This window comes from Prinia subflava, chromosome 7 (assembly GCF_021018805.1).
Source record: "Prinia subflava isolate CZ2003 ecotype Zambia chromosome 7, Cam_Psub_1.2, whole genome shotgun sequence".
Lineage (NCBI taxonomy): Eukaryota > Metazoa > Chordata > Aves > Passeriformes > Cisticolidae > Prinia > Prinia subflava.
This window is the reverse complement of record NC_086253.1, coordinates 30,643,504-30,669,757: the sequence shown is the minus strand read 5'-3', so window position 1 is coordinate 30,669,757 and position 26,254 is coordinate 30,643,504. Positions and strand designations below refer to the sequence as shown.

At 38.8% G+C, this 26,254-nt stretch overlaps 2 protein-coding genes across 20 annotated transcripts in view; one reads left to right on the top strand and one right to left on the bottom strand.

The window, feature by feature from the left end:
* Positions 1–7,148: 7,148 nt before the first annotated feature.
* LOC134552534 (general transcription factor IIE subunit 1-like) lies at positions 7,149–11,878 on the top strand. The gene is made up of 4 exons (XM_063401214.1): positions 7,149–8,972; positions 10,101–10,302; positions 10,824–11,047; positions 11,443–11,878. Exons 1-4 carry the CDS (start codon positions 8,525–8,527, stop codon positions 11,838–11,840), a joined length of 1,272 nt encoding a protein of 423 aa, XP_063257284.1. The 5' UTR covers positions 7,149–8,524; the 3' UTR covers positions 11,841–11,878.
* A 2,745-nt stretch (positions 11,879–14,623) lies between these two features.
* Positions 14,624–26,254, bottom strand: part of PCM1 (pericentriolar material 1) — a 41,033-nt gene continuing 29,402 nt past the window's right edge. For 18 of the 19 annotated variants that reach the window (XM_063402050.1, XM_063402047.1, XM_063402055.1 and 15 more), the window contains 13 exons: positions 26,113–26,233; positions 25,673–25,810; positions 25,283–25,416; positions 24,081–24,215; positions 23,341–23,538; positions 21,045–21,104; positions 19,706–19,844; positions 18,870–19,015; positions 17,889–17,964; positions 16,683–16,933; positions 16,383–16,475; positions 16,141–16,264; positions 14,624–14,956 (listed from right to left, as the gene is read on the bottom strand). In XM_063402050.1, coding sequence (XP_063258120.1) covers positions 14,931–14,956; positions 16,141–16,264; positions 16,383–16,475; positions 16,683–16,933; positions 17,889–17,964; positions 18,870–19,015; positions 19,706–19,844; positions 21,045–21,104; positions 23,341–23,538; positions 24,081–24,215; positions 25,283–25,416; positions 25,673–25,810; positions 26,113–26,233 — 1,641 coding nt within the window. In that variant the 3' untranslated portion in view covers positions 14,624–14,930. The remainder of the gene's footprint in view (positions 14,957–16,140; positions 16,265–16,382; positions 16,476–16,682; positions 16,934–17,888; positions 17,965–18,869; positions 19,016–19,705; positions 19,845–21,044; positions 21,105–23,340; positions 23,539–24,080; positions 24,216–25,282; positions 25,417–25,672; positions 25,811–26,112; positions 26,234–26,254) is intronic. The other variant, XM_063402058.1, reaches the window with a different exon arrangement.

Sequence of the window (26,254 nt, the reverse complement as noted above, 5' to 3'; positions counted from 1 at the left end):
GAAAGCAGCAAGCATAAATAAAAGATTTCTACTGGAGTGAGCAGGCATGATGGAGAGTGGATGGACAAGAAGCAGGTGAGAGCTTCAGGCAGGCTCCACAACTAACAGGGAAATACTCCTTCCTCCCAGCACAAACACATGTCCCACTTTCACACGGCCAGCTCTTTGGGCTACAGGTGCAAGGAGGAAGAAATGCAAAGAAAAGGCTTGGATTTCACCTCAGTGGCTGGTAACAGCAGCTTATGGCAAGATCCTGCCTATGCCTCTTCTGCTTTTGAAGGATGAGAACTGTTGGTGAGAAGGGCACACCCAAGCTCTCTGAGCAGTAAAACCTCTCATCCTTTGGACCAGAAGAACAAGATGAGCCAGGAGTAATGCTCAGTCAAAGTGGCACAAGCCACAGTTTGCCTTGGGAAGAGAACTGCAGATATTTATGCATTCTGTAAGAAGCTGCCTGTGTCAGTTAAGAGAGTCTGGAAACTGAACATACCAGCTGGCCAAAGGCTGTGATCTAGAACCAAGCAGACCACGCGGTTGTTCCTCAAGCTCTGCCTACCTGTTTTTAATGCCATTGCAAGTTGGCAGAAGCTAAGATTTTAAAGGTCCTTTGTAACTATGTCTGCTCCCACACAGTTACTTACAGGAGAGGACAATAATTAAAAAGGAGCTAGTCTGTTTACATACCAAGAAGCACTACACTCAGGACATTTTCTGATCTACAGTGAATCAGCTCTGAATTACATTAATTGTAATATGGGACAATCTCAATCTAATTTGTTTTGCAAAGTTTGCTCTCCTAGCTCAAGGGTTACACATGAGTAATAGAAAGGTCCCAGTAGTGAGACTGCCTCTGCTGGAGATTCTGCATTTAAGGTAACTCCAGTCTTTGCTTAATGTTTTGTACCATTAGTCTTGTCTTTTAAACTTGCTAAGTTTTCTGTATTTGGTAGATACACAGCGTAGAAAAAAAATCCCACATCCCTAGGTTTTTTCCTTTTTATATTTCAGTGACAATGGGTTATTTCAGTAAAAATTTGTTTTCTTTGTCTGCAGTAGAAAAGGGTACATCACAAATAATGAGTTGTAACAAAGTGCTGCATTGCCATCTTGTTTTAAACCGGAACTTTAATTCAGGTACCTGGAGGTGTTTGGATTAGACAGAGTCTTTTCTCAGGCTACACCCACCATCTGAATTGCACCAGTATTTAATCCTTTGAGTAGTTACATATAATTTGCATCAGCTTGGTTTCCAAAATGCTACACTTACGTTCCTGCAAGAAGTGTACATGCATCATCCCCTGAGAGGTGGAAATAGTTCTCTTAAGACAGCCATATCCAGCTCCATGAATCTTCATGCCTTCTGTGTGAAGCAACTGGGAAAAAGAAGTAAAAGTGACTGGATGGAAAGGAGAAAACAGGGAAGGGGAAAAAAAAGAGTGAAAGGAGCAGGAGCCAGTGTCAGGAAATGTCAGAGGAAAGAGAAGTAAAACAGCACAAGAAGACAGACAATAGTGCCAGGCTATGAAGATCTCACAACTGCAGTATGCTCCTCTACTGACCATTCCTTTGCTGTCAGCTGAATCCCCAACCAAAATGTGCCTCCTCATCTGCAGCAACTGCTGTTACCATATATTTTCAAATTATGCTGAGAGACACTAGATCTAAACTGATTCTTTAAGAAAATAATATTAAAATTAAAAGTACACATCTCAAGCAACTGTTCTTCAGATTTAGAATCAAGATAAATTGGATTAGAAGTATACTCAGGCTATGAAGTGGCTAGAAGAATAGAAGCCATTCATTCCCCTTTCTTTTTGAATCAGATACAGTCTCTCTGTATGATCCCAAAATTTCCTTCACAGAGATCCCTTGTTTCACTCACTGCACAGGATAGGCTGCGTTCCTGTGAAGAATGAGAATGGCATAACAAGGGAGAAACCTGTCCCAGTTTTCAGGACATCTCTCTTGCAAGAGAAGGGAGGATGTTACAGACCCGACACATCTCAGTACCTACTGGGTCTGCTAAAGCCTCAGCCCAGTTCTGCCAGGTGCTGCACAGGCAGTAGGATGTGGTGTCTGGCTGGTACCCAGTCTGTGAAACCCAGGGCTCTATTTTGGAAGTACTGGTCACAAAGGCAATTAAGACAGTGGGAGCTATGGTGCAATCATATAAAGTACTATAAAGCAAATCCTAATTTTTTTACATCTCAGTTCAGGCTCTCAAAACTATCCAGCAGTCTTGATTTCAAACTGTACATCAGAGCTTCATATGTTAACACAGGCACAATATTCCCTTACTTTTTTCATTATCAGGAAGATAAACTAATGCAAAAAGTCTAAAGCTGTCAAAGAAAGTTGATTTAGTTTGATCCCAGCAAGCCTTCAAGCATCATGGAAGGAAGAGCCCTACAGGGAAACTGATAAAAAATGAATCACTTCGATGCGAGGTTTGGATGGTTCACAAAATAAGCAGGGCTCAGAGCCACACACTGCATGCTGAACATAGACAACCCCATGTTGGCTAAGGCATTGACTTTGTGAAAGGGCCAGCACAGGGAAAACGAGAAGAGATGTGACTGTGTGATTAAGAGCCCTGTGAGCAGAGGGCAGCAGGTTACATACAGGTACTTACTATGATTCTGGCATCATCTTATTTTGTAATGCTTGGGTGTCTGAGCTAGACAGCTCAAGATTTTATTTTTTAAACTGAGGGCTGGTATTAATTGATGATGAGAATGAAAGATAGAGCAGATTGTGGCTTCCATGTGTCTGTACAAGAAAGAGAGACAATAAAGAAACTTGACACAACATTTACTCAAGGTGTGCACCACAACCTCCCACCATGCTATCTGCACCAGCCTCTGCTCTCCCAGTGGGTCAAGCGTACCACATTTGCTTTGTGAAGATCTTCTCTATATCTTTTCCCCCCAAAAGCAGCTACCCACTAATTTCTCCTCCAGCCTTTGATCAGACTCTGTATTTATTTCTTCCTCCTGAGACTGCTCAGTTGATTATCTGCCTTTCTATCAAGTAGCCTGCAAGTGCAGTGGCTGCCCACACCACTCCAGATAAACATCCCAGCCACGCAAATGGCTTTGAAAGGAAGCCAAGTGACTTTGCCTGTCTCAAGCTCCCACTTTCAATAATGTTTGTGTTACACAACATCACAACAACTTACCGGCACAAATCCTGCTTCCCACGGCCCTTGGTGCCAGGGCTACCTGCAGTCTGAAATACCTCCTCAGACCACACTTGATTTTTTTCCATTTTTTGTGGCTTGGCTTTGAGTGTGCAGAGCTGAGCCAGCACCTCTGTCTGCTACATGGGGGTCAGCTGTCCTTGCCAAAGGACTTATCAGCCACAGCATGACAGGTGACAGCTGTTTCCTGTTTCTGAAAGCAGTGCTACCAGCCACACCATCCCTCTCCTTAATTTAGAAAGCTGCTTTGTTATCATCTGGTTCTACACTTCCACATGCAGACTGAGGGCTGTAACAGGAATAACAACACTTTCCCTGTTCAAACCAGTGGGCAAGGAAACCCACAGGAATTGTTTATTGTAAATATTTCCCACAGACTAAACCCAAGAGGTAGCAGCAAGCAGTCTTGCTCCCCTGCATTTTCTAGTGTAACATGACAACAAAGGAGCATGCTCAAGAACTACTATATGGAATGAGGTGTATCTCTTAAATTACCCTGTGGATATTCTATGTTTCCAGTTGAAGATTTATGCAAAATATACTTCTCAGCTCTGAGTATCTGCTAAATGGATTCTTATTAATGGCAAAATAAAAAGAGCAATATAAGATTTTTTTCTCAGCATAAGGGATGAAACCAGTCTCTGCTACTATGAATTACAAGCAGGATCAGAGCTAATCTCAGGGATTATTTTTACAGCCACCCCTTCTTGCAGTTTCTAAAAAGCAGTCTCAAACCTCTGAAGTTTTTGAATCAAAATTCCTGCTTACAGCTGGTAAAGTATGAGGGGTTTTTTTCTGGTATCCACCCATTCTCAGAGGCCCTGCCTTCTGTAGTGACATTACAGATGCCAGTCCCACAGTCTGTCCTATGCAAACGAACACCCACACCTTGAGTCCTCAGTGGACCCACGTGCCTGGTAGATCAGACAGTCAGAAACCCAGCAGTAACCAAAGCACAATACATGCTGCAACACATACAGTGAAGACGTAAGTCACGTCACTACCAAACACCAGACTCTGCTGTGCATATATAAAAAAAAAAGAGGCACATACTTGAGATGAAATGTGATGATTGCACTCCTAATAGAATTCAGTATTTTAACCCTGCACTGTACAATGCCTGGCAAGCTTATTTCAGAGATATCTAATCCATAAAATAGTATCCATAATTTTGTCTTCTAGAAAAGTACAGTGAAAATTGCTCTTTCTTTCTTTCTGAAGACATAAATCACCTAAAGGGATTAATAAGAAAACCATGGGAACTAGTAAACATTCCAGTTTGTCCTTTAAGATATTAAAATTTCCAGTTTGAATTGGTTCTGATAGCTTCTAAACAAATTATGCAAATTACCTACCCTAAATACTTGGTTCACAACAACAACAAAAGGAGTTAATGATGATGTTACTTTTAGTCTTCTAAAGTTATGCTAATGAAAGCACTAATCAAAGATTGCAGTCACATTTTCAGTCCTTGCCTGTTGTAGGTGGATTTCATTGATCAATAAGATTTATAGCTTCATCATGACACAACATATATAAGGCTGAACTCATTCAGTTGCTAATGAAATGTGATCTGGGGACTCTTGCACCAGCTGGGTGATGATTAGGGCTTATCACAGATAGGTCTAGGAAAAGGCTGGGAAATACTTAAGCTTGTTTTGCAGGTGCTTTGAGCTCTTAGGAAAGGAGCAATTTCTCTACAACATTTGCCTGAAGTTTTCTGCCCATGCAAGAGAGGTAATAATAAGGTTTTTTAACTGATTTGCAAGTGATAGGGTTATGTGAAGTCTGACAAAATCCTACCAAATCTTTCTGGTTTAGTGGGTTTTAAATTGTAAGATGGGCACTTTGTCTTCTCAGTCAGCTCAAAAAAATGTTAATTAAGCAATTGGCTTCAGAGAAACCTTGCAAAACTTGCTCTCTATAATGCTTCTTGACTTGAAATTCTGCTTTTAATAGCTGCCTGCTGGCACAACGAGCAATTCTGTGTAGGTTTCCCACAGCAAAAAGGGGATCCTAAATGTAGTTTCTGCTTATGGGAATGGCTCCATATAAACTATAAGCAGAAGGGTCACTCAAGCATCTAAGTTATTGAATAATTTTTAAAATAATTAATGTAATAAGAAGGTAGCTCCTATCCTCACAAAAATAAATACATTGAAAGCAGAGGAAGTTCCAAGTTAAACTCTGGCTTCTAGAATATCTTGTCTATAGATGCTATCAGCTGGAGAAAAAAAAGAGGGGGGAAAATCTACATGAGTAGTAGAATACCTGTCTCCTTAACACAGACTGTAACTCAGCTGCAGAGCAGATTTGTGTTTAAAGCCCTTCTTGATGCAGAGGGCTTCACACTTCCTACTCCTGTCCTTGGTAAGGGTGCTACATGGGGGTTAGCTCCTCTCAAAAGAGAGCTACTGCCTGTCAACTCAAAACTACACAGTAACTTTTAGTAATCAGTAGTTTTCATGAACTGTGAGATTTCAAATTGGGTGATTAAATGACTAAGAGGTTTTTCAGAGTGGAGAAATAAAACATCAAATATAGCACAGCACAGCAGAAAAAGCTTCCCCTTGTTTTTATTTTAAGTGATTTTTACTATAAAATACATCCAATTTTGATTCTTTTGTAACCTACAGGAAGATTTCTTGAGGGGGTTGTTTTATCCATGAATGTCTCTTATTCAGGTCTCAGTCATTTTTGTATAAGAAAGCCATTTTCTTTTAGATTGAACCAAAGGCTTGCATATGTAAAATTCCTCTGCAAATGGACAGTGGGTTCTATGGATTTGTTTTTGAAAAAATCCGCTCACTTGTATCCCAGAATATGTTCATGATATTTAAAGTATGTGTTTAGGCATGGCAGGGAGGAAGGTTAGGCTCTGTTGTATTAGTATAGTGGGGTTTCTGTGTGTTTGGTTGTTTGGGGTTTTTTTTCTTTCCATAACTATTTTTCATGGTTGTAAGATTGTACCTGACAAGCTTTCAACATCAAAGTGCTCAGAAACACTTCAGAGTAGTGCTTGCTTTAGAGATGAAAGTGTGCAGTGCCAGTCTGAGATAAGGAGTCATCCAGAGAATTGATAGGTCAGCAAGCCTCCCACTTACAGTTCAGGTCCTACTTCTTCCCTAATGATGTTGTTACCCAGTTATCTCGCCCCCTTTGAAACTGTTTCATTCTGTATTGACTTAGGGTAAGAAAAAAGAGTCATGAGAGTAGTACCTAATACAAGTCCTTTAAGTGTCAGCTTTCTGCTGACATAATAGCCAAGAACCAGATGAAGAAACAGTTTTGTTCTTTTGTTTAATACTGCCATGATCCAACTGGAGGCCATACAACATAACCCACACAGAGCACCCTGGCCCTTTCTGAGATGCATCCCAGAGCAGTGCACATGAGCAGTAACCCTTCCAGTGCAGTGCTGGGGCTGCTCTTGGTGCTCCTCAGTGGGGCTGGGCTGGGTTACAGAATTCCATGGTGGCTGCTTTCCTTTGGGCCTGTACTGGAGGCTACAGTGCCTCCATTCTGGGGACTCTGCCCAGTGTGGAAGGACAAGACTCAGTGCTCCCCAGAGTGCTTCCCTGGGGAAACTCAAAGCCATGCTAGTCTTCTATGGAACTGGCTGAGGACTTGGTCTATCCTTTCCTTACTGCTAACTATAAAGCACTGTGCAGAAAGAAGTTCAAAATTGGGCCAGAAGGAGGAAGAAAGAGAAGTATGAGTTAGCATATTTTTCTGTGGATTAAATTTGTTAAGCCCCTTTTGAGGATGAGGGCAAAGGAGAAGAGAAAGAGTAACATAAAAATGATAATAACAACAAACCCAACTTTTTTAAAGTGCTTATTCATGAAAGCTTTTGTCAAAAAGCACAGAAATGCTGCTCTTAATCTGAGAAAGATTGTCAAGAAACAGACTGACATTGCCAAAGCTTTACTCCTTACTGTTGTTAACTTTAACTCTTTTGGAACAGAAGAATTTAGGCTAGGAGGAGGATCTGAAGGCCATCTGGTCCCTTGCTCATGGCAAAACTACTCTCAAAGGCAGGTCAGTCTGCTCTGGCTCTTGTCCTGTTGAGGTACAGAGACTCAACTTCTTCCCTGGGCAGTCCACTCCAGTGTTCCCTCACTTTTTCTGTAGGAAATTTAGGTCAGTGTGCTGCTATCACCTTCAGGGTTTCCAGACTTAGACCAGCAGGTTTCTAGTGTCTTTGTTTTCCATAAGGTGCACTCTGTGAAGTACAAATTTAACTATGGCCCAAGTACTAGGCTACTGTAAGTGTTTTTGTGTAACTAGGAGTTCTGATAAAGGTTCCTTGGAAGCTCTGACAGCAATATGCAGTTTACCTGGGCTGGAGCTTTACCCCCTTCTGCAGTGGGTGCCAGGGCTGGATGTAATGTGCCATAACATGCCATCCTCCACCAGCCCAGACCCTGTGGCTACACCAGTACTCTGGCTGTGAATTCCATGGCTTAGTGCAAAAAAAAAAAAAAAAAAATCTGGCTAGAGGCGGTGGTGTCAAATACTACAGTAGGATTTTAACATGCCTCAAAGAAGGGAATTAGGAGGTACCTTTGTTGAAACATACCTTAATTTTTTTTTCTCCCTCCTTACAATTAAGAAACTGTTAGGACAGTTGGAGTGATTAAAATTACGTTCTTGTTAATAAGATTAGGAATATGGCCGGAAATCCTACTTCTAGAGGACAAGAGCACTAAAGATAAAATGTGCTACCCCAAATAACCTTTGCTGAGTGAGGGCCAGATAACTTGGAGCATCCTGTGCCCCAGCTTTGCAAAACCTTCATCTGATTACAGCAGCCAGTAGAAATATCACAAATAGCATATGAACAGGTGCTCAAATGCCTCTTGTGGCTTTGCCACTAAGGCAGCAGATACAGTTTCAACTAAGATTTCTTGTCCTGAGCTTTATTCTTCAAAGCTATACTTTTACTTCTGGTCTCACCTGGCTGGTTGCGAATGCGGAACTAGACATGCAAGTTAAATGTGCTGTCTTCTGGGAGGATTATGAACTTTCTGAAGCACGTTTTCCTAGATATCTTCTGCGGCTTTTTACACAAGAGGATATTAATGTTCCAGGGTAACCACTGTACTTCGAGATTAGATAATTTCTGATACCTATATACCTTCCCCATCCCCAGTGCAGGTTAAGGATTTTCCATTCCTCTGTTCAGTGAAGACTCCTGGAGAAGTGCAGCCCAGTGAATGACATGTTTTGCACCTGCCTGTGAGGGCTGAGAAGGGTTCGCTGCAGCTCGCCTCCCTCTCTTTGTCGTACAGCCCTTCTCCACTGACAGCGGTTCAGCTCCCGATGAAGGAGCAGAGCGCTCCCAGCGAGGTGCCGGCAGCCCTGAAGCGCCTGGCCAAATACATAGTGCGTGGTTTCTACGGTGTGGAGTGTTCCCTGGCCCTGGATGTGCTGATCCGCTACCCCTGTGTGAAAGAGGATGACTTGTTACAGCTGCTCAAGTACGAGCATAAGCAACTGCGCACCGTCCTCAACACGCTCAAGGCGGACAAGCTGCTGAAGCTGTGGGTGCAAGTGGAAACGGGGCCCAACGGGAAGAGCACGAGGCACAACTACTATTACATCAATTACAAGACGCTGGTGGATGTGGTAAAATACAAACTGGATCACGTACGCCGGAAAATAGAAGTGGATGAGCGGGATTCAGCTACCAGATCCTCTTTCAAGTGTCCATCTTGCTCTAGCACGTACACGGACCTTGAAGTCAATCAGCTCTTTGATGCATTTACAGGTGTGTTTCTTATTGCTTATTTGCTGTTATCTTAAAAAATAACCCTGATAGCACAGAATCGTTTCCTAAGTGAACTTTACAATAAAAGCATGTTTGTTAGAATATGCTTCTTGTTTGCTGGGGGGTGAGGGTAAAAGAAGTGCTGCCTCTGTAGAACAGGCCAAACAAATGGAGGATTAACCTTGAATATATGAGCTGGGATTGAGAATCAGATTCCAGGCCTCAGCCTAGCTTTGAACCTGGTTGAGTAGTCTTAACTCATCCAAGTCTTGTGAGTCTCACTTCCTCACACAGAAATATGAACACAATACTGTCTTTGCTCTGTTTTGAATCTCTTATTTAATCCATTTGTGTGGTCAGTCCTGATGGAAGAGTTGGACAAGATGGGTAAAACTGTTTGCAGTTACCTACTGTAATAAGCATCTTGCAGCTCAGTGGCACCAGAGCAGAGCTGTTCTGTCAGTCCTGGGCTGGGAAGTTCAGGCTCCTTGTGGATCAAGACAACACATCCACAGCAGAAGTAGTGTCAGATCTTGTGGATTTTTCTTCTCTAAAACCAAAATAAGTAGATTATTATTTCAAAATCATTAAAAATGGCATCATTGTGCAATACATTACTCAAAGCACAGCTACTCTGCTGACATCTGGGCCATGGGATCTGCAAAGGATGCCAGAGCCAGGCAGAATGAGCTTTATATATGACTAACCAGAAATGCAAACATTGAGGCTGGTGATATATTTTCACAGAATAAGCTTGAAGTTTTGTTTGTTTTCCTGAAGACACAAATATGGGGGTTTAGCATTTGCCTTGACTCTGACTCTTGAACAACTAAAACCAGATGCTACTTATGCTTGAAAATGTCTTTTTTTTCCTTACATTAAAAACTGAGGAGACTGGAGAAGGGAAAAATAAACTGATAGTACATGTCTATCCAGATTAAATTTCTCTCCTGAGACATTTCTCACCTGCATCTCAAGTTTGCCTGTAGAATTGTGTTCCCCTAGTTAATGTAAACACATGGATAAAGCCAGAATTTAATGGGTAAATGTCCAGGCTGAGGACTGCTTACTGTTGATCTTTTTGCATTCTATGAACATGAGAATTCCCACCTTCGAAAATTGTTGCAGAGACTTTCCACTGCACTTACTGCAATACTGAAGTAGAGGAAGATGGCTCAGCACTTCCGAAACACAATGCTCGAACCTTGCTGGCGAAGTTCAACGAGCAGATCGAGCCTGTCTTTGTGCTGCTGCGTGAGACTGAAGACATCGTGCTGCCCTATGACTTGCTGGAGCCTCAGCCAACAGAAATACCAGAATTATCAGAAAGGTATGAACATCACCCTAGAACTTCTGATCAGTGCAAATCCCCCCAACAACTTCACAGTTGTAAAATCTTTGAAATACTGATCTTGCAGCCTATGTACTCCATTCTGCTTTGTTAAGTAGTCTGCTGTTTAATGAAGTCTGTCATATCTAAGGCATCCTAAATTACTGCTATACCTTTTTAGTTTTTGATATATTTTTGTAAGTAATTTATTTCCCAAATTATTCCTTCAACTAATGTTCATAGTCCTTTCTATAAGAAAGTAATGTTTCTCTAGCAGTGTGCTTCATCCAGAGATGCACTTCTGAAGAGACTTTGCAAAAATCAATGGCTCAGAACCACTTGCCTCTGAGAGAGGTAAAAGGGAATGTAAATTACTAGAGCACTTGTTAAAGCTAGTTTGCTGACAAGACAAATTTTTGGGGTTTGTTTGTTTGTGATTGTTGTTCAAGGTCTTTTTTAATGGGAACTGGGGGTGATTCTTGCCTGAAGTCTACCTCTTCAAAATATGACATCTTATTCAGCTTTGATCTGAAGTTGGGCTCAAGTGTGCTGGAATCCTGCAGCTGCCCTGAAAAATGGGCACACAGAAGTTCTGCTCTTGGCCTTACCTACACCCAAAACTTAATTATTGATGTCCAAGACTCAAAGCACAAGAAAATAAGAGAAAAAGCAACTGAAAAGCAACCTATCTGGTTGTCACAGAGCACTGTGGAAGGAGCAGCAACACTCCCCAACAAAAGTATTGGTAAGTTTAGTGAATTCACAAATTAATTCAGCAGCCTTAGTGCAGTTAAACACAGCTTTCCCACTGAAAATGTAGTCAGCTTGGTTTAGAAGGTGATGCTTCAATTCTGTGTCAGTGCTTATCAGACCTTAGTTTCCAAAATCTAGTTTTAAGACTGATTGAGGTAGGTAGAACTCCTAAAGCCAGAGGTCAGTTGGGTCCTGAAACTTATGGCTTTAGCCATGTAGTAATTTCAGTGGTAATCTTTACAGTGGAAAACTCTCAGAAATGTCTGTACTTTCAAGAGAATTCTAGTGCGGGTAAAAAAGAGCCGGAGTACACAAAAACCATCTATGTAGGATGCCTGTGGTAACTGCAAATGATTGATCCCTTTAACATTTAGTATTGTGTATTAGGAGTAAATGCTTCTGAAGAAACTGAAGAAAATGTTAAAGAAACTGTCAGAGATAATGAAATCATCCAGACTCTTCTGATCCATGAATCCAAGTCATCATCTAGCACAGATCATGCTCCTGTTGTCAAAAGTAAACTCCATGGATCACACAGTGATGATAACAGGGAGTTTGAAGAGGATGCAAAGCACTCAAGAGCAGCAGGAATGGAAGTAGCAGGTGACAACTTTGAACAAGAGGAAGAACAGGAAACTCTGGGTCCTATTTTAATGGTAGCTGGCCAACCCTGTTCATATGGTGAAGTTAGTGAAAACCCAGAGCTTGTGTCTCTCATGACAAAGGAAGAGAGAGACACTTATATAAAAGTAGGACAAGAAATATTCCAGTCTGTCTTTGAGTAACTACTACTGTAGGAATATCCAACCTTGTATAGAATGGATGGAGGCTTCTGATTTATGTTCTTCAGAGTTTACCACTGAAGGGTTTTGTTTGAACTTGCTCTTAAGCAAGATGGTAATCCTATAGTAGGTAACTATACAGTTCCTATACAGGTAACTACAGCCACAGCAAGTGTTGTTTGTTGTTGTAATGCTTAGACTTTGTGGACGATGTAATTAGTTTTGGAGCACGAATCATCTCAGGATATGTTTGGATCTGATAAAAATAACATTTGAAAAGCAGTGATGAAATCTGTAGTAAGAAATGAATTATTCCACCTTCCTCCCAGAAGGTAGCAGTTACTTCCAATAGTGAAAATAGTTCCAAATCCAGTATGACTTGGTTTCATTCCACACACATGTTCCACTGGTTCATTAGGTGGCTCACTGTACAGCAATAAAGGACAAGTGTCACACAGCAGCCTCGTCCTAAGGGAAGAGTTGTGACTAAATTGCATTAGCAATAGATGAGAAGCAGTTCTGGCCTCTGAACTTTCATCCTAAGAATAATTTTTCCAGTTCTTTGTACTCAGGGCATGACAGAAGCGTCTTGAGTGGTGAACTGTGCAAGGGGCATTGTACAGTAAAATGTAACATTTCATTTTGGTCCAGATCAGTAAGGGAGAAAGCTACGTATCAAGCACAAGACTGTGCTTCTCCCATCTCACTCCCACATTCCCCCGTGTTCTTTTTAAGCAAGAAACAAATTCTGCTTGAAATGAACTACATGAGTAAAAGGACTGGCATTAGGCATAGTTAGAACTTAACTTCTTCAGCAGTTCTACTATTTGAGCAAGGGATAATGAAAATAGACTAGAAGGGCACAAAACAAACCACAGGAGGGTCCCTCTGAATGTTAGGAACTACTTCACTGTAAGGGTGACAAACACTGGCACACATTGCCCAGGGTGGTAGTAGTCTCTCACCAGGAAGATACTCAAAAGCCACCTGGGCAATCAGTTCTGAGAGGCCCTGCTGGCACAAGATAACCTTGAGAGGTCCCTGCTGACCATTCCATGATGAAACAGTAGAGAGAAGGTATGACCAAAGAAATACCACTTCAATGCATTTTTCATGTACGCATACTGTTGGTTTTGACAGGTAATTTTCTTTTCAGTAGCTGGTGTGTGGCTGTTGTGAATCTGTGCTGAAAGTAAGTGTGGATAACACAGAGATGTTTTCATTATTGCTGAGCAGCACTTGCACAGAGTCCAGACTTTCCTGCTCATCACCCTGTGCCCCCAGTGAGAAGGCTGGGGATGCACAGAGGCCAGCTGCCCTGCAGTGACCAAAGGGCTATTCCACACCATAGGGAACCATGCTCAGCATAGAGCTCAAAGAAGAAGGAACAGGGGACAGTTGGAGTGATGGCATTCATCTTCCCAAATCCTTGTTATGCATCATGGAGGCCTATTTTCCTGGAGATGGCTAAACACCTGCTTGCCATTTTGCTTTGCTTGCAGCTGTAGCTTTTGCTTTACCTATTAATCTTGCTTTCAACTCTGAATTATTTTGTTTTCACTCTTCCACTTCTCTCTCTGATCCTACTGGTTGGGGAGTGAGCAAGCAGCTGCTTGGTGCTCATTTGCTGGCTGGGTTAAACCCACCATTCCAGGGCAAGAATGGATTGGCTCAAGCTCGCTCTTGAGCTTAGAATTTAATGTACTTCCTTGGTCCTCAAAAGGTGAAGTTTTTTCTGCCTACAGTAGTACCACCAGTTTAAAGCCTGTAGAGTAACTAAACTATCTTCAAACCTTTTGCTAATTTACTTTATCCTTGGACATGAGAGGCATATGATCATAATCTGCCAATTCAAAATTCATTCATAAGATTTTTTTTTTAGTTAGACACTCCAAACAAACTAGAAAAAATCACAGAAGAATAACATTATCATTTTATTTAAACTTCAAGCATATTTAGGCTTCGCCATCACTATACTGTCTCCCACAGTATATAGCCATATTATCATACTAACCTCAAAAGCAACACAATCCTGAATTAAAGATGACCAGTGCTTTTAAACTACTTTCAGGAAAGCCTTGTGTTTAAGGTAAACAGCATCTTTATAATGCAGCAGGTCTGCTGAATAACCTTCTGCTAGCTCAGTTTTATGACTTAGTGTTATTAGCAACTCTGATTTGAAAAACTAAACAAAGTTTTCCAAGCTACTTTTCCAATTCTAATTCCACCTTTACCATGAGACTCCACTGGTGCTGACTTCAACTGTTTTTCAGAAACATTAACTTTAATTGTAGTTTTTTAAATTTCATTACAAAGTCAAACACTTTAGAACAGATTCTCTAGACCTTCAATTGCAGCAATTTTAAGTGTTAGCTATGAAAAGATACTAACATTTTCAGACATATTTAATCTTTTGAACATCAAAAGGATTCAGCAAATGCAGAAAAATACAGCTGGTTTCTGCAGTTAACTACAAACCTGGGGTATTCAACTTCACCTCAGATAAATGTGTTGATAGGAGGGAATTCCACAGACCATGAACAGGAACTTTTTGTTACAAGTTATACTCTAGGCTATAAAGACAACATGTAGGTAGGTACTGTGTCTATACCTTGTATTTTGAGAAGATGCAAGAAACTTGGAGAATTTTTTGTCCCAGGAAAATAAGCAGCATTTCCTTTAAGAGAAGGGCAAACTGCTACAAGCACGCCAACAAGTCAATTAACTTCTGGCAACAAACTCAGCATACCAGTTTGTAAACACAGAAAATTTTTCAAAAGAGAAAATTTACAGACAAGTTCAAACTTTATTTAAAACTACCATTTTGAACAATTTTAAAATTACCAAACAAGTCACAATAAAAAATAAAAAAATAAGACAGAAAAAGAACAGTGCAGCAAAACTGAATAGAAGTGGATTCAGTTCCAGCTGTTTAAACTGCCACAGGCAGAAGATCACATACCGATCCTAAGAGGCAGCGTGTTAAAAATTTTACATTTTTATACACTTCCAGAATTCCGGGAAATTAGTGCTGATCTTCCATATGCATTTGTATATATGGAGTTTATAAATGCAGACACCTTCAGGTTATTCTTATGCATTTTGACCTCCAAGAGTTTCTGTAAAATAAGAATAAAATCATTGTCTAACATCTAAAAGGCATCAAACAGCTCATGACCACATTTCAAACGCTGTTTCATCTTCACAAGCATTTTGAGCTATGGCTTTCTTGAACAGCTACAGCCATCTCCCCATACACAGCTTAAGAACGGCTTAGAGCTAGCTACAACTTTAGTGTGGCATTATACGCCTGGTCAGCCTGTTCCCACAGCAGGCCTGAGCATCAGTACCCACCAAATGGGCACAACAGGCTCGTGCTGGCAGAGCTGTGACAAGCAGAATGCTGACAGGCAGGCAGTGGCCAAACTGGAAGGAAAGATGCACCTCTCTCCCACTTTGTTCTGGAAAACATCCGTGCTGCCACTGCAAATTGGTTAAATAAAAAGCATGTTCATCAGCTTACACTATTTGAGGAATTGGAAGGAGGCATACTAGCAGAATACTGCTACAATCAGAATACTCAGTTCATGCCTTTATATATGCCTTACTGTACACTCACCTGGAGAATTACATGTCTGACAATAAAACAGAAGTCTTTAATACTGTAATTTTGTCACAATAGTATAGAAATAGATCCAAATATTCTCTGATCTGCATTATCATTAACTTTTTGTATCTGCATTAAAAATATTTCATGAAAGTGAAAAATTTTATTGCCATCATACACACTGGAACTTTTTCCTACCACATGATATACGTAGTATTTCATATATTCATATGAAAAATATTTTCTTTCTCCCTGAGGAGATATTTTACTACCTTGAAAAGTCTCTTGAATGTTTCTATCACAAAAACACTGAGCAGTCTGTCAGGAAATTATACTGAGTGTTATTAAATCAGATAAGAGCAATTATAATTTACGGTATTATTAAACCCCAGCTTATGTAACAAGAAACAAAAATACTGCTCCATTTGAATAAGTTTCAAAACCATTATGTTGCGACATGCACTTTAAATATGTTAATTTTTATGGCTTTATCAGCCACAATCTAAAAAAGTATAAAGTGAGATGGACAGCAAGATAAAATCCCTTCATATCAATACAACATTTTTAAATGCATGATAACAAAACCCAATATTTTTTACAGCCCCACGATAACTGCTAACTTCAATCAGCAATATTTAAATTCCAGTATTCCAGAGTGCTTTCCCAATATGTGTGCAGAATATAGAAAATAATTACCAGGTTCTTTCAATGTCTGGGCATCTCCTACTAATTCTTTATCTTGAGCTCCACCTCCATCCAGTAATTCATCAGACAAACTCTTGGTTTGGGCCTCTGTTTCCATTTTCTTCATTAAATCTGTCTTTGTAACAAAAAAAGCAAATCTCAAAATTCTGGATAATTCTTACTGCTGTCTGGGTAAGACAGACATTTAGGGTATGGACTTCTAAACAACAATCCCACAAGTAATAGCAAAATACCTCTGAATACACAGCAAGTTTGAGGGGCAAGTCTTCAACTTTCACAAAGTCGTCTTCATCAGATTTTTGACTTACATTTCCAGAACCAGGTTCCTGTTAATAAAAATTGTGGTATTTAATAAAAATTGTGCTATTTTGTTTTCTTTTCACTCCAAAATGATTAAAATACATTAAAAAACCCCAGTGTGCATATCAAATTTGCAGACACAAATAAAACAAGACTGCAAACCAGGAATAACACTATAACAGCAAAAAGCTTATCAGTTTTCTTGAATGTATCTTAACTGAAATGATACACACATATTCATTCACTAGCACAGGTGACTCTGTATCAGGGCTGCCAGCCATGGAGCTTTCAGAACTTGCACCAGATTTGTTTTCTGCACACATGGTATCCGGTGTTTGAGTTTCATTCACTGCTGAAGATGAGCTTGATCCTTCTGTTTTCACAGTGGCTGTTATAAAGGTTTCTGCGGTATTCACCGTTAAAGCTGGTGTGTTCTCTGTGACACTGAGGTAATGAGGCACAACTGCAGCCACATCTTGTTCACCTAAAACCACAGAATTGCATTTTAACTAGGCAGAGATAGTAAAATATTCTGAACATACAAAACCACCAGATTATTATTATTCTTTTAAAAATTATGATTCAAAGCTACAAATGAGCAATAAAAATGAATTATAGTCTCTTAGACCAACACACAGCTGACTGAAGTAAAACATCAGTTATTTGCATCCTTACACACTTAAGTATAAGCAATTTATCACATAAGAGTATGTGACTTGATTTCTGACTCAAAAAAGTTTTTTAAAAACCCACAAAAACCAACTTCCAGAACTAAGTGACCCACTATAAAATATTTATTCTAGTTAAGAGGAGATATAATACAGAACAGTAAATTCCTTAATATTTTGCCACTCTAATATTGATTTTTAGTCTACAAAAAAAAAGCCAAGAACAAAACTAGTGTTTGTATCAGAAAGACACAGGGAAGGTGGTACTAACAACAGTTACACTAGAAATAACATTGCTACAACCCCAGTAATGCTCCCTTCTTTTGATGGAAAATCATTTCTTCACGTTTAATCAGTTACAACATTACTCACAGAAAAAAAACCCTAAAATATAATTTCAATAACTAGTTAAATGGTAGTAGCAGCAAAAACAAGTATAAGACAAATCCAAACATCAAAGCACTGTAACACATGTTAATTGTGATACAGTTGTGTCCCAAGAGCTGCAACAATCAGCTAAAATTCTTTCCCATGTCAAGCATCAAAACCACATCTACTTAAGTAAGATTATTCCATGTTTTCTCTTTAAAAGGCTTATTGTGTCAATATCAACACAGGCACATCCAGGCAGCTGATACAGGTCCATGAAAAAGACAGTAAATTTGATCATCTTTCTCTTAATTACATGTATCACACTGTCCAAGACAATTCTCACCATATGCCAATTCATATGGAAGTGTCAGTCTCTCAGTTACTGCATACAGGGCTTACCTTTAATGTTAACAGATTCTTGTTCTGATGACAAAATCTCACTGCTTTTTGCCTTTCTCAATTCTTGGTTTGAAGTCTATCGGGGAAGGTAAAAATGAGTTGGAACAAAATTTTACTGATCAGCTTTATAGCTTATTGGCAAATTTACTAACTAGAAACACACTGCACACTTGGTCCGTGAATTTGTCTCTTCACTACTTGAAATAAGACAGCAAGTTCCTATTTGCCAGCTAGTCAGCAACAGTTTACAAAACCATTAACACTGACAGGCATGTTTTATCTGAACATTTTCTTTTTGCTACAGTAGTTCCCATGTAAATTCTTTGGTTCCACTTAAAAGATCTATTGTTTTAGGCTTTAAAGTAAAATGTTCCAGTGACATCCTTGCCTAATATAAATACCTGTTGATCAAACCTCAGTTCCAATAGATTGTCAATCTTATTTAATATGTAAAGAACTGACTATTCTCCAAAACCAGGTTACACATATTTAAATGTTTTTAAGAAAATTAACAGTGAAATCACAATTATACCAAATAACATTTTACCATTGTTCCAGAAATAATTATCTCAGAAGTGAGGAAAGACAAAGACATGCTAGAATACAAGAGTGAATTACTCCCAACTAAAACTTGATCTCAGCAAACACAGAGAAAGAACTATTTAAAGATTTAAATTATGCTTTTTTGAAAGTTTAACTTCTCACTTGCAGCTTAGCATTTTTTCCTCTCTCATAGCAGATGTAAACATTAGTTTTGTCTCTGTCCATCCACCTACTTTGGCATCAGCTGTAATAAACTCAGGTGAGGAATGCTACGTTTTGCATGTAGCAGCTACTGGTATCATACAATTTCTTGTATTATTCCTTTACTTTCAGTAGTAGGAAAACAGTGCAACAAGAAAAAGCGAGGTACATCTAAATATGTACTGAAAAGCTGTGCACTGGAGCAGGTTTGTTCTGCTTTTACAATTTTGACGGTACCTGTTCATTTTCAGTTGTTTCACTGCTGGCTTGTAGTGATGTCTGCACATCAACAGGTCCTTCCTCAAATTCTATTTCTTCATCTTCATTCTCATCTTCTCCACTGCCATAGTTAGTTAGAGCTTGGGTTTCTGCTTTTGATAAACCTAAAGGCAAATCAATGTAAAATCACCTCTGAATTGCCAAATCTTGTTTGGGAATTTAATGCAATGAATATTTTACTTCAAAATACTTTTTAAGATTAAGATACAGTAACAACTTAACTTTCAAAGATCTGTATGTTTCACATCAGCTATACTATGAACAAACACCCATATGTTGGTGTGAAATGTTAAAGTTACTGAACAAGCTGGTGCAAAAAATGTAAATGGTAAAAGAATCCAAGCCAAAAGTAGTTGTTGTAAGACAAAAAACAGGACAAAAATTGAATAAATATATGCAAGTTTTACTTTAAAGTAAAAGCACATTCTAAAAAATCACATTATTTAAATGAAAAACTGTATAAAATTTGCACAGCTTTCACATCATTCAGGTTAAAGGCTGGGAAACTTCAAGTTAAGTTGAGACAGGATATATCACTTCATGAATCTGTTTCTAATATATTTTTACGGATCTACTGATTATGAAAAAAATTAGCTCCTCTAATTGGAATATTTAAGCCTTGACATAACACTAGGAAATACAGTACTGCAAAACTTTCACTGACAAAGGACTAACTATAAAATCTATGAGAGAAGGTGTTACACAGCACTGCTTCATGCAAATCCTGTTGTAAAATTAGCTGGTCAAAACTACAGTGGAAGCACTGAATAATGAACTATATAAAGGTGCCTTACTTATTGCCACTGGACCGCTTTCACTTTCGTCATCTTCCTCTTGATCAGATGCATCAGATCTAATACCTTCAGGCACTCCATTAGCAGCACACACTTCTGAGTCCGGTACTTGTTTAGCAGTTTCAGTCTCATCCTTGTCCTAGAAAAACATAGAATACTGTGCAATTTCATGTTTAGCTGAAGACTACACTAAGGGTTCTGCATAAAGGATTTGTTTCTCAGAAGTTAAAAAGTATCTACAAAAAATCTGTTTAAGTAGTCCTTATGGCCTTGAAATGAATACAGCAGAACAATACTCCTAAGAGAGGGCACCAGAACTTCCTGTAAGAGATCATGCTACTATTCAGACACAGCTTTCAAGGACCTCATAACTACTGAGTATGTCATTATCTGAAAAGGTTGACATTGATCAGCATGGTAGGTTAAAAAAAATCCTTTAAACTAGATTTGTCATTATCAAGAAAATAGACAAATCTGCATTATTACCGTCCAGTAACTTCCCTGCTCCTCCTAAATGAGGGGTAACAAATATTCCTCCTAACTGCAGCTTCTCATTTCTTTAGCAATATCTCCTCAGCAGCCTCTCTGTTGAATGATTTGCTAAGTATGCTGAATAAGAAAATTCTGCTCTTCCTATATGAACCTCAAGTAAAACCCTGAGTTTGGCTCCAAATCTTGAAAGGGCTTTGCTACACTACAGCAACCATAACAAGTGATGTACAGCTTCCCACTTTTACTTCAAAAGCAGTGTGACAGAAGCTCTAAGCCCTAGAAGAAAGCACTGACTCCACTCCTACACGTGCCTACTCTTACACCTATATCCATTTAGGAAAGCAATTAACATTCTACTTGGTGTATATACCTGTATCATTCCCTTGGCTGGAGAAAGCTGAACATTGCAGCAGACCATTTAAAACTTCATACACAACACATTTCCCCAATGATATCAGTGGTTTTCAAAAGAAACTTAAAAAGAACAGGGACAAATTCTGAACACAGCCAGGCTTGGACTCTGAGACCTCAAATACCACATGTCCCAGTTCAGAACATCTACCTTCCTCCCAGAGCCAGAAAATAAATGAACTTATTCCATAGCATTAAAAAACAAAATGTTAACTGCTACAAATAGTTAAGCTGTCCTTAGAAATGGAAATTATGATTTACTTTGTTACTTTGATAAAATAAATCACTGAAATAACAGAAGGGAGATTAATAAATTCCTAAAGGCTGGAAAATGGGCTGCTTACAGATACTTGATTCTATGACAGACAACAAACAGTAAGACTAAGTGACCTTCAAAATTATCTGAGGAACAGAGAGTTGAAAGGCATACACATACTTTGTCCTCATCGACATCTTCAACAGAAGAACAAACATCCACCTGGAGACCTTTTTTCACCTAGAAGAAACACAAACTGTCTTCAATTCTAAACTGAAATAACTTGAAAATACTGAATCAAACTAGGGCTTCATGAAAGCCAGGCTGAAATGCTACTAAGAACTGCTATCTTAAAACAGCAGGAAGCCACAGGGACTTTTATACACACAGATGTCTTCAAAATTTCAGAGTTGCAAAGCATTAAAAAAATCTGTGCTCTTCTTATTTAAACCATTATGTTTATGTTGAATAATCCTACAGTCTGTGGTTGAATCATACCTAGCATATAGAATTAGATACATCATGGCAGGGGCGTTGAAACTAGATGATCTTTAAGGTCCTTTCCAACTCAAACCACTTCATGATTCTAACTCTGATCAAGACAAAGAGCTGGTTTTCAGCAGTTACTTTACTGGACTCAAGAGAGCTGGAAAACTGAGCAAGATCAAATATGTCTGCCTCAGGGTTCCAGAGTTGAGGGCTGCAAGAAGACCACATAGAGATAATTGTGCAGGTCTGTACAAAGTAACCAGGACCTACCACTTCTGGCTCAGCTCTGGCTTTGTTGAATCTGAACCTCTGCCACAGCAATGAGGCAAACATTGATCTCAACCCTAGTTCTGTCTTCCAGGGGAGAAGAAATGCTGAATCTAAGCTGGCTCTGTGCTTTCTCACAGCAGGTATACCAGCTCTTTACATAACAAAGGCCCAACAGGCAACTTCACATAAAACAGGAAGTCATGTCTAAATCTTTCTGTATTCAGAGTGTTCCTCTGGCCTCTTTACAAGGCCCTCCATGGTCTCCCTCATACCAGCCATGCTATTGATATATCTAAGTTATCTTGAAATATTGCTGGTGGTAAACCTAAAAATACCTGTAGGATTTTAGAGTTTATAACAGGTTCAAAAAATATCTTCTGCTGACATTTTTTAAATGAATTAAGGGTTTGCTTTGGTATTTGTGTTTCTAGAAGAAAACTGAAAGGATACTGAAATCATAAATACATGAACATGATCTGGTTTATTGTTTGATCATTTAACTTAAAAAAGTAGCTATGCTCCCAATAAAAGCAATACTAAAATAAATAATGTAAATGATGTGAAGCCTAGCCAAAGCTTGCTTTTTAGAGCAAGAATATGTCTTACAGTCTCAAATATTTCTGAAAAGTTTATATATATTTTACACACCAAGTCTGGAAACTGATTCTTTTTGCATATACCAACAAAATAACCACATGACAACTTCAGAGGATTTATTTGAGTTTGTTAAAGATGAAACAAACAACTAGCCTAACTAAGCTACTGCAAGGAAAGCAGCAGGCAAATGTGAAGAGATAACGAACGGGGACCTCCAACATGTCAAATAGCTGGGTGCAGTGGGCCATGCATAACCTGGTCCTGGCACTGGGACAAAGCAAAACTTCTTCACAGTAGATAGTATGAGGCTATGTTTTCAATTTGTGCTGAACACAGGGTTGATAGCAAAGGGATGTTTTCATTACTGCCAAGCAGCCTTCCAGAGTCAAGACCTTCTCTGCTCCCCACTCCATCCCAAAAGCAAGAGATCTGAGAGTGCACAGCTCTTGGAAAAGCACACAGCCAGGGAAGATGTTCCTCCTAACCCAAGGGATGTTCCACACCACATGGCATCATGCTCAGCGTATAACGCTGGGCAAAGATAAAGGGAGGGAGATCCAAAGTGATGGTGTTTGACTTCCCAAGTCACCATTACATGTGATGGAGCCTGCCCACCTACGGGAAGTGGTGAATGAATTCCTTGTTTTGCTCTGCTTGCATGTGCGGCTTTTGCTTTACCAATTCAGGTGTCTTTATCTCAACCCACAAGCTTTCTCCGTTTTACCCTTCTGATTGTCCCCCCATCCCACAGAGGGGACTGAGTAGCTGTGAGAGCCTCAGCTGCCTAAGCCTGAGTGAAACCACTCAATGGCCCCAGGTGCTAAAACTATTTCAACACTTGTTTGTTCCTTCCTATGTTCATATATAACCATTAGAACATTTCCTCTGGATTATGAACAAAGTCTAGACAATTAGATATCTGTAATAGATATTCATCTGTAACACAGGACTTGCCCTTACTGAGGAAAACCAGTTCACACTCCTACACAAGCTGTGATTACACAGCAACTGGTAAAATAAACAAATAAACATAGGTAAGGTACAAAATAAGGTAATCAAACTAGTTTAGAAAATACAACCTCAGAAAAGCTACATTTTTCAAAAATAAAATAAAACAAACCTCTTTAGCATAAGACTGCACTACTTCAGTAGTTTCTATTTTTCGTTTACATCTCTGCTTTACAGAAATACTGTTGTTGTCCAAGTCTTGCATGAGTTTAAAAAAGGCTAATTCATTGAATAACACTTCAGAGATCTCCACAAGAAGATCCTCCCCACAATCTTTTAATTTTCTACCAGCAAATTTCACCAGTGAATCCTGTGAAGAGAAATAATTCTTCAGTTTCTGAAACAGGCTTTCAAGTTTTAAGGACTAAGTATTTTTCATGTTTCTAATAACTTGAAATTAATTATGTATAAATTAGTTCATATTTTAAAAAAAAGTTTTAGTGTCTTAAACAGATCTTACATGGAATCTCTAGTCGCAAAACACAGAACTTAATGAGCTCGTGATTTAAACTCCATGCTTGTAGAAAAAGAAGAATAAAAAAGTGCAGACTACAGATTTTCAAGAATTTACACAAGATGTCCATCACCAGAAAAGCATCACCAGAGCTCTACTTGAAGACAGCCACAGGCCAGAGATACATCTCTCATTACCTGGCTGTGACAGAAAAGTTGTTCTGAGTGCAGTAAATCATTAGTTTAGGAACAAAGGTAATACCTCATCATCGTATCAAAGCTGAGGGAGAACAGCAGCTATGCTATTCAAGGTGTAAAATACAACTTCAGAGAAGCTGCTTTATCTGTTGCTCATTAGCCAACATGAGTGTTGCAAAACAGCACTGAAAAACTACTAACCTGAAGTATACTGCCAAGCTGCTTATGAAAGAACTTCACAAATTCTTTGCTTTCATCATTTTGTTGCGTAAGAGTCAAGACCATACGTCTTACTGCTGTCAGTAACTGAGAAGAGCAGACTTCATCCATGTGTTCCTAACAAGGATCACAGAATGAGCTTCGTTACCACTTCAAAAGAAAAACTAGCCATCAACCCAAATACAGAAATTAATTTATAAAATAAACCTGTCCACTGAAGGAACAGCACACCACAGAAAAGTCCTATTCAATCCCACAGACACCATACTTCATGAATGACTGATTAGTCACAACACAAAGATTTATCTCAGTTTTCCAGTACATGAGTGTTTGGCATCTTATAATGTCTGGCCAAATTAAGAAGCTTCATATATTTTGGCTGTGTACACAAGCGTATTAAAGTGTATATTGAGATATCTACAGTCATATGCAGTCTCAAAATTGCAAATAAAAAACAAGTCTTCAGGCACTCTGACTCTGGCATGTCACCAAATTATAGTTTTTAAATTAGTATCAACCAAATACCTTATTAGACAAACCTAAGCTTATGCACTGTGCATACTATAAAAGGGAACAGGGAGATGCCTTAAGCATCTTACAACTCAATCTTCTCTGCTCTCCAACCTTGCAAAGCAGGAACTGTGACTATTTCTCCCTTAAAGAAGAACATTTCTTCTCTGTAATCACAGAAGCTAAAAAGTTCTCAATATTTTAAAGATATTTGTAAACAGGAGGAAATAATACTGAAAATCAAGTACTCAGAAGTATTGTTCAAAAAGACCCTATTAATGTATATGTAGAAGTTTTAATTAGTGACCTCAGTTCTCTGTGCTAAAAAGCACCAAATATTTCAGAAGTACATTCTCAAACATTCCCATATTTAATTTTTTCAGCTCCAAAGCAAGCAACCTCTACTTTTTTTGATGTCAGGTCCACCTGCCCTATGAAATCTAGAACCCACACCATCTATCCTAATCTCTAACCCTATCTCCTAAAAAAAGCTACACAGAATCTTTCTGTGTGAACATCTAATTCATCTTCAGCAGACTCTGCCACTGAACACATATTTATTGGCAGTTGTTTCTAAGAGGCAAGTTTTAAATTTTAAATAATGTTTTTCTGTGCAATTATACAAGTGCTTTTCTTATTCTTCTAATTCACACCAGATTATAAAGACCCCTTACCTTGAGAAAAGGAATGACCTCTTTCATAATTGCTTTAATCTGCCGGTCAAGCTGCTGAGTATCTATACGAGGACATGGAACTGCAGAAACATCACCTGACTGTGGCACAGACACACATTCACCAGTACCCGGACCTCATTTTAATTAAAAAAAAAAAAAAAGAAAAATTAAAAAGTAGTAGATTTAGTACATTCGACAATATTACTAAACAAATACCACTTTTGAAAACCTATTTTCTATTTTAAAAAATAAATCTTATTTCCTTAAGTAGGTAAATGACCTTTCAAACTCTACTAAGTTTTCAATATAAATAAAGAGGAAAGAAATTTAACTTGATAGTTATTATAATTCTTTTCTAAAACTAAGCAAAATGTATGTATATATGCATACCTTCTAATTTAGCAGTAGAAGCACCCTGAAAATTACTAGAGCAGCCCTCAGAGTCAAGGGTACTTTCAGCTTCAACTTTCATACGCTCATATTCCCTCATCCAAGACAAAGCTTTATCTAAGTGAATCACTGTGTCGCCTATATTTAGAATAAAAACACTTTTTAATCTAAATAGTTTTCAATTGACAGACAAATAAACAATGATAAAAATTACTTTAAGGTCCCAAGTTTTGAAATCTACATATAACTAGTTATAATGTTTTACGACACACTTTGATAAACTCAGTGTTTCACAATTAGCTAACTTAATTATGTTTTGTAGGACAAAACATGGGATTACACACTAAAAATCAAATAACAGTGTACTAAAGTGCAGACAATTGCAGGCATTTAGGGAGGGAGGATGTAACACTTAAAACACTAAGTCACATCATTCTCACCAAGGTCATCAGTGGCAAAGGGCTCAAAATTTGAAGAAGTAGACATAGTACTCCTATTGTCTGCATCAGGTTGTTCACAATCTTGACATGCTTCTGTAGAAAAGTTCTTGCCAAAAGTTTCCTAAAAAATACCAGACAACTG

Coding starts and splice junctions, on each gene's coding strand:
- LOC134552534 (XM_063401214.1), top strand. CDS start 8,525: ATGAAGGAGCAGAGCGCTCCCAGCGAGGTGCCGGCAGCCCTGAAGCGC. Junction 8,973..10,100: donor GCTCTTTGATGCATTTACAG/GTGTGTTTCTTA, acceptor AAATTGTTGCAG/AGACTTTCCACTGCACTTAC. Junction 10,303..10,823: donor ATACCAGAATTATCAGAAAG/GTATGAACATCA, acceptor CATCTTATTCAG/CTTTGATCTGAAGTTGGGCT.